Source organism: Diadema antillarum, unplaced genomic scaffold (assembly GCF_040938485.1).
Source record: "Diadema antillarum isolate AM-2024a unplaced genomic scaffold, OU_Dant_1.0 seq00000910_RagTag, whole genome shotgun sequence".
NCBI classification, from domain to species: Eukaryota; Metazoa; Echinodermata; class Echinoidea; order Diadematoida; family Diadematidae; genus Diadema; species Diadema antillarum.
The window spans coordinates 644,499-652,792 of NW_027271766.1; the positions used below are offsets into that span (position 1 = coordinate 644,499).

Genomic DNA, 8,294 nt, shown 5'->3' on the forward strand with positions numbered 1-8,294 from the left:
ACATTCTTATGTTCTCATTCTCATATTCTTACCTTGCAAAGCAAATTAAATGGTAAAAACTACATTGCACCTCTGCATTACAATGCATTTCAAGGGAAATCAATGGTAAAGAAAAAAAAAAAAGAAGGTGGCTGTTACACACAATACTGGGGAGAGGTAGAAAATGTGTGACAGAACTGGATGAATTTTGCTCAATGTAATTGCGCTGAACTGATAGCATTCTTAGGCCCTGATCAGGTTCTAGAACAGCACTACAAAAATCAATAGTTGTTGAGTGAAACACTGCCAAACACATCAACTTTGTGTGTGTGAAAACTTTACAAGAATAAAGTGAATCACAAATGTAATAAACAAAATTAGCAGAAGGTGGAGGTGTGTTCCAGTGACTAACCTGGGAGAATCATTTACCTGGTGATGTATCACATTTCTCAATACAATATTTTGTAAAGCCATAGGATACAAAACTTAGTCTTGACTGCCCCTGATCAGCTGTGCTCACTAGCTCCAACCCATAGGATTTCATTGGCTATTTTTTAAACAAATTGTTTTGTGAAAATGAGTAGGCATGATGAACTTAATCATAGCTTTGCAGCAGATGTGTTGCTTAGATCTAAGCGACATCAATTTCAAAATCATGACAGCATGCTCTCTGTTTTAAAAGACAAGCAGGCTTGATAATTTGGATGCTTTTTGTTCACTGCAAAACTGATTGCAGGATTTGCAAATCCTTTCTATAAAATAGCTGCATGCACAGAATAATTCATTATCGAGGTAAGACAGAGAAAAAGTCATAGGAAGACATGAAATGCATTCCTTGACAAGCAGATCATATCAGCCAGGTAGTTTGGTTCAGCAAAACAATAAAAGTTATGATGATAATATCATACAGACAAAGATATTTGGCACATTTATTTATTCATTTTTTTCAAATTTGAGGGTGATATTTGAGGAAATAGAATAAGGCAAAATTGCCAATACCTGGCCTTTTATTAAGAGCTGCTGTTTTTACAGTGTATGGTTGTTTAAAACTGTATTCTCAGCAAAAGCAAAAGGGCAAAGAAAAATGTCCTGTTAAAAATGTAAATGATTAAGACAATGGGCAGCTATAGTACAAATAGTTTAAACAACAATTTCAGCCTCTGATCTCAAACCATTAACTCTGTCTGTGCCTTATCAATTTCCTGTCCACAGGTATGTGTGGGAAATTTGTGTACATTAGACTCATTGGCACAAAAGAATTACTCACTCGAAATGAATGACCTGCCCTTAGATGATACTCTCCCTGCTGACACCTCAGCTACACACCATACCAAAGAGAGACTCTGACAACGAAATAATCAGACACTCATCGCCATACTTTGTTAGCTGGTCATGGGCATACTAGAGTATTCGTGTCAGAGGTGTTTGGTGACTTTGTTCCATCACCCAATACGAACGTGGATCAGTGAGTGCTGGTAGGCAAGCCGGGCTCTGGCTGGTTCATCGTCGCCTTCCTGTTGACCTCCTCGGCCGTCTGCATGGCAACACGCTCCCGTTGCTCCTCCCTCTCGGCCATCTGGCGGTCCAGCTCCTCTTTCTCCTACAATTGTACGTGATGACGGTGGGGAGGGATATTGGTGAGAATTATACTCATACTCTTCTGACATGAGATATCAATAACATTCAGCCAATTTCAACTACATTTTAAACTGCACACGAACTAAAAACCTGTGTTGGCTGATGCTTATAACGAAAGAAAAGTGCCGGTCTCAAGAAGTTCGTTATACAGGAGTTGTCTGTATATCACTTCTTTTTTTTTCTTTTTTTTTCGAAAAGAAGACAAAGCAAGCAACATACAAACAAACAAATGCGATTAATATTGAAGTGACATTGATGTACTTTTTTAAAGTCCACATCAATAAAATGCTTTGCAATAGATACAGCCATAATACTACTGATACTGATATTTGTATGCCCATCACCCACAGTAAGTGGTACTTACCTCTGCTTCGAGTCTGTTGTATTCACTGATGGCATAGGCATACTTTGGCGATGTGATGCCGAAGAAGTAGGCAAGTTTTTCGCCCATGTAATCACATGCTGTGCATGAGAGACAATGAGAGATCCATTCACAATGTTCAATCAATCGTTTAATATGACTTTTGTGAGTATAGAGACATACAGCTGAATAAGTTACACAAAACATCACCATCATGCTGTTTTTGCAAAATAGGCTCAAGCTTGATCCTACCACAGTGCCATGTTATTCAAAATTATCTACAGTAGTCCCAACCTGAGGTAGCTGTCATACTGCAATTATCATACAATCAACCTTGCGTAAGTCGAATCTATTTGGACTGAAGAAAAAACTTTGACTTAGAAAAAAATTGTCTTGCTAGTATGAGGGATTAAAATCAATAGAATATAAAGAGAAGATCTAGAGGACTTGAAAAGACCTTCGACTTAAGCAAATATTCAACTAAAGCGAGGTCGACTAAAGCAAGGTTGACTGCATGCAAGTATCACATTTCTGGAATTTACTTTTTTTACTTTGTCATATTCATCGTGATGTTGAAAATTATGTTCTGACAGTACTCCTGAAGAAACAAACTAAAATAAACGTATTTAAAAGTGGTTTATTTATAATCATACACATATCAAAGTAGGAGACAGCAGAGATGGTAATAAAACCAGACCTTTACTGAAGTCAGTGCATTTTAATAGGAAATGCACACATAATGTACTGTACATACTACATGTACAAAGTTCTGAGACTTCCTTGTGGCCTGTTAGTATTCAGTAAATGACAGCAAGTGAAATTCACATGGAAGATAGTGGAATGCTTCACAAGATCATTACTCATTTTCTTTTAATTATTATTATCATTTTTTTTTTAATTAAAACTTTTCTTATCCTACTCCTCAAGCATATATGTTTCAGGATTTTGCTAGTGTCTTTGCTATTCTCTCACCTCGGTAAGTGGCAAATGATGCTGCTACCATGTAGTGCCAAATATAAGGCAGCCACTCCAAAGTTTTCTGAAAGCAGAGTCAAATAAATTATGGCATAATATATTAAATTGACATCTAGGCACTAAAAGGCAGTTGGGATGAATAAGTCCATTTTATGTTATGCAGTTCAATTTACATCACAGATCAAGTCTAAATCAAGGGAAAAATACAAGCTTAGCTCTGACAACACATCTGCACTGGTGAAACCGTGTGGAATGTGAGTTATTTATGTGGCTTAATGTGGAAAACATACCAAATGAGTTTTTTCCCCATTTAAACTTCACATAATAACGAATGTTTATCAGTCAGTTATTCTGCAATTTGCTTGATGCGTCGTACTAGTGGCATGTAATAATGGTGCCTGTGTGGGTGGCTTGTTTCCCCTACAATACAGCACACTGCTGTATGCTTGTTGTTTCATAACAATACTATAAAATTTTCACAGCAATACATCATGAAGTTCGTTATCATAAAAAGTCCATCTTCAGTTATGGGCAAGTCCAAGATAAGGTCCCCTCAGAAGGCAAAATTTCATCTTTGCTCAATATTGACGTGTTTGGTATCATTTTGAAGCTTATGAGTTGAAGTTTTGATTTCCATGGAGGAAAAAATGATATTATGTAAGTTTATGCAAATTTCAAGGGCTTCATTTGCATAAATGTGAAACACAGCGTTACGTATGGGACATTTATAAAAATTCATATTAATTCAAAGGAAAGCAAATGATATTTGATTAATATGTGGACATAAGAAGTTCATCAAATAGTTTAACTTGGTATAAAAATTTAGGGATTATGCAAATGATTATGCAAATTAGCTCGTGTCTTATCATGAGATGTCCCATACGTAACAAACTGAGGTCATTTTTTTAGGTTTTTTCTGAAATTGCTATGGATATTTTAATGCCCTTTTGGAAAGTTCTAATTTATTGTTTAGAGAAACTAAATACCATAGAAAAAAGAAAAAACAGTAAAAGAAATATATTCTATTAGGCATTAAAATAATGTTACGTATGGGACAAATGCGTTACGTATGGGACAGCCTCATACATATTGCATGTAAATGCATGTAGCTAGCTGGGAAGGTCTCTCAGTACACAAATGGTCAATTATCCTGAAGAAAGCATCCCAACATTGTAGCTACTTTTTGAGTTTTAGACACTTGAAACAATGCATGTACTTGACTGAACAATTTTCAGAAAGGGGGAGGGGAAAATGGCAAAATACACAATGAAAAATCAGCATTAAAGGGATGGTATAGTTTTTGTGGAAATGGGGATTCAGTTTTCAACATTTAATGAGATGATTGGAAACCAATTATATGAAATACTAAAGAGCATACAATCCTAAGACTAGAGGAATTCAAAGTTTATGTGATGGAGATCCAATTTGAAATGGTTGTGATATATACAAAAAAATATATAAAGTAAAATGATTCCTTTTTATTGCAAGTGATACACAAATTGTCCTTATTCAGTTTCAATAGTAGCCACGACAAAATTCATGGGTATACATACCGAGGTGTGACACGAATCAATGACCTGACTGCTACACAGACATCATATATCTACTCGATCACTGGGGTTCCATGCAGCAGGTATTGCTTATTTATTAAAATTAATATTTCTTGTGTCAAGTCATTTTTTGTTGAAACTAAATGGCAAACTGCCCTTCATCAATGGAAGTAAACACTTTAAACTATTCAATTTTTCAGTAGTAACTATCCTGATAAAAATAGGGCATACATACTCAGGTTGGTCATAAAAAATATAGAATATGATTAAATATGATTATGATGGTAAATATATGGGGAATATTGTTCCCTTGTCAATCTGGAACAGCATTTGAGTAATTTCAACTGATTCTACCTCAATAATTATGCAAAAATTTGTTAATGGGTATTTTGCAAAATTATTTTGCAAAATACCTATATAAACTTGGTTCTCCACACACTAAACGAATGGGGGACAAAGGGCATGCATACTCAGGTTGGTCATAAAAATATAAAAATATGATTGAATATGATTATGATGGTGAATATTTGGGGAATAATGTTTCCTTGACAATCTGGATCAGTATTTGAGTAGTTTCAACTGATTTTACTACAATAATTATGCAAAATACCCATAAATATGGTTCTTCACACACTAAATGAATGGGGGACAAACTGTCCCATACGTAACTGTCCCATACGTAACACGTCACGTCTGTCTTTAATTAGAACCTGTAATTAGAGCTTTTTGCCTAATGACATGAAACTTACCTGTGATAATCTTGAGTGTTGTGACTTTCATCACAGTGAGTTACAAGTTATAGAATGAAATACTTTCAGAGAGTTTTGAGATTGAAAAAAATGTTCAAAAAAACAAAAGTTTTCTGGTCCCATACGTAACGGCACATATTTTCTCTTCTAGAATATAAATGTCAAGGTCATTTTTCTCAATTTTTTACATGTTTATACTTCTCCTAGATATCAATCACCATGATGAAGTTCAATATGATCAAAGGCCATTAACACTATTTTTCAGGTCATAAAAGTCTCTGAATGTCCCATACGTAACGCGCGCATTATCTTGGACTTGCCCTTATTCTTCCATGTCTGGACCGGTGGGAATCAAGATATAAGTGCTTTGGCAGGTTAAGATATGCTCAAATAAGCACTTTCTAGCATGTTCTGCTGCGAGTATACGCATGGTATCATCAATTTACCATTACTATAATCAATTGCATGGTATCGTCATCTCATGTTTCATGATTTAGATGATACAGAAATAAAAAATAATGTGACTAATAGAATCCATTAATGTATGTGTGCTTGTTTGATGTATATTGACTGAGAGTGAAATTGAGATTGTGACTCGTGGGATACTGCTACTGTTATGAAACTGAAATCATGACTCATCAAACACTGCAGTGCACTGCTAGTGGACTTGTATGGCATCAACAAAGTGCCATCATCTCTTATAGTAAATATGAGTGAACTTCTAAATTGCATGTACAAATTTTGCAGATTTCTTAAAATCTACTGAATAAATCACATAGAATAGTGGTTAAAATTGCATGCATTGTTTTTGTTTGTTTGTTGTTGTTGTTTTTTTAATGGCAAGATTTGGCACTGAAAATGCATGAAAACATGGAGAAAATTGTAAACCAGCCCAAGTCTGGATGATAGAGAGATCTGGATGAGTGATGGCCAGATAACTGAGATTGGACTGTACAATGTACACTCTAGTACTCTTGAAAATACTGTACAGGATACTTCCCCTTTCATCTCCAGATTTGCTTAGCTAAGAGAATAAACAAGACCAAATCAGAAAGGTCATCACTATACAATGTATATGGCTTTATCATACCTGACCACAAAGACATGTCTCCTTTTCAGGTCAATCATTAGATAAATCATCATCAGCGCATTGGACATGCCATCTAAAGAGGATCAAACTTCCTAGACACAAGTCCATTTATTTCCCTACTTACTGGATCCACGGACGGCTGCATCAATTTCTCCTCCTCCCCTCCATCTTCTTCGTCCGTGCTATACTCTTCCAGGACCCCATCGCTGAAGTGGATGATCCTCCGGGGCTTCTTGTGTTCCTCCAACGAGATGGTCTCAAACTCTTTGCGGGCCTGACCGGATGAATCGTCGCCTGCTGCTCCTGGTATCAAACCAGGTGGGAAGATGGCTCCTGTACTGATTGTACTCAGTGGTGCCGAGTTTTCATCTCTGGATGGGCTGCCTGTTTCCTGCGTTTCAAACATTACACAGATGCAGACACATTTTTAGCAATTCATGGTGTAGGAATCCTTGTACTTCCATACTCACTTTTTCAATGAACATGCTTACAAATGAATGACGTACATCTTTCCTAGTGACATTATTACAAATGCAGCAATCATGAAAATCAGAACATCCCCCCCCCCCAAAAAAAAAAAAAATCAGCAAGTCTACAACTTACATAAAGTAAAGGACATGTTTTGTCCTTTCATTTTTTTCTTTTTCATTTTTTTTTCGGGGGGGGGGGGGGGGTTAGACATCAAGACATTCTCTTTCGTTAGTTGGGCTATTTAATGCCTCGAATCAACCATCATCAGAATTTAATATATGTCTGGATCATATCTGCTCTGTGTCTCCTAATTTGCCTTGGCGCATACTCTGTTGACATGGTTAGAGAATTGCAGGCTGCTGTCGAATATTACTCCAAGGTCATTCTCATGAGTAACTGTCAAAAGTTCAGATGTATCGTCAGGGTTTAGGTAATAACACAATCCAGGATTTCTCTTTCCAAAATACATTACTTTACATTTCTTTTGATTGAAGGATAACTGCCAGTCTTCGGCCCATGTTGTGAGTTTATACAGATCCTCCTGCAGATTGTTAATAATGTTATTATCAGACTCTTCATGTCGTGCAGCATACAATTTGGTGTCATCGGCGAACAATTTAACTGTGGAATTTGTAGATATAATCTCAGGTAACAGGTCATTAATGAATATGATAAATAATATTGGGCCTAAAACACTTCCCTGGGGTATTCCACTGGTTACTGTACTTTCTTGTGAACTGGCTCCTTCTACTACTAGGTCCTACTCGTTGAGTGCGTTCAAGGAGAAATGCTTTGATCCAGTTCCAAATTTTCCCCCTGATTCCATATCCATAGATTTTCTTAAGTAGACTATTGTCTAACTGCTAGTTAGTCTTGTAACGTGGTACACTGTCAAAAGCCTTGCGATAGTCTAACGTTAAATAAATACAGTCGACTATGTCTTTAACATCAAGAGCAGCACTCCAGTCATTTGATTTGTTACTAATAAAATACAATTTACTTAATAGTAAATATGACGAGACTCAGCCATACCGTTTCGAGTTTCACTTCAGCCAGGATGTCACTGTCAGGGATGTCACCAACTCCAAGTCCTACCTCGCTACTTCGGCTTGTAATTGGCGTTGCAACACTCATATTTTTCGCGATTTTCCCTTGCTCTGCTTCAGTGCTGGCAATACTTTCCGGACCAATTGCAATAGCTCCTGACTCTGCTCCTGAGACAACTGAAGCCATCTCACTGATTCGCCGACCTTTTTTTATCCAAGAGTTGGACAGAACCTAAAGTTTATAGAATTCTGAATCCTGCCAGTAGATTAGGGCAACTAACGTTAATACTGAGTAGTCCGTAAGACTAAAATTCAATCAGACACGTATGCGCGATGTAGAATACAACAGCGTACAAAAAATGTCAGGTTGCTCCACATCATCGCAGCTCGCAATTGCGCAAGCAGTTGTAGTGCACAACATTGATGATTAGATTC

General features: G+C 36.7%; 1 protein-coding gene across 1 annotated transcript; it reads right to left on the bottom strand.

Moving 5' to 3' along the window:
- Positions 1-481: 481 nt before the first annotated feature.
- On the bottom strand, positions 482-8,294 carry LOC139741221 (uncharacterized). The gene is made up of 5 exons (XM_071651815.1): positions 7,846-8,294; positions 6,467-6,733; positions 2,951-3,017; positions 1,982-2,079; positions 482-1,579 (listed from the first exon to the last, which is right to left on the bottom strand). Exons 1-5 carry the CDS (start codon positions 8,044-8,046, stop codon positions 1,442-1,444), a joined length of 771 nt encoding a protein of 256 aa, XP_071507916.1. The 5' UTR covers positions 8,047-8,294; the 3' UTR covers positions 482-1,441.

Bases quoted from the DNA above. Each gene is read 5' to 3' on its own strand.
- LOC139741221 (XM_071651815.1), bottom strand. From the start codon at position 8,046: ATGGCTTCAGTTGTCTCAGGAGCAGAGTCAGGAGCTATTGCAATTGGT. The intron at 6,734-7,845 runs GTATGGCTGAGT...TTTGAAACGCAG, and splicing joins CTGAAGTGAAACTCGAAACG to GAAACAGGCAGCCCATCCAG. The intron at 3,018-6,466 runs GTAAGTAGGGAA...CTCTGCTTTCAG, and splicing joins TGCAGCCGTCCGTGGATCCA to AAAACTTTGGAGTGGCTGCC.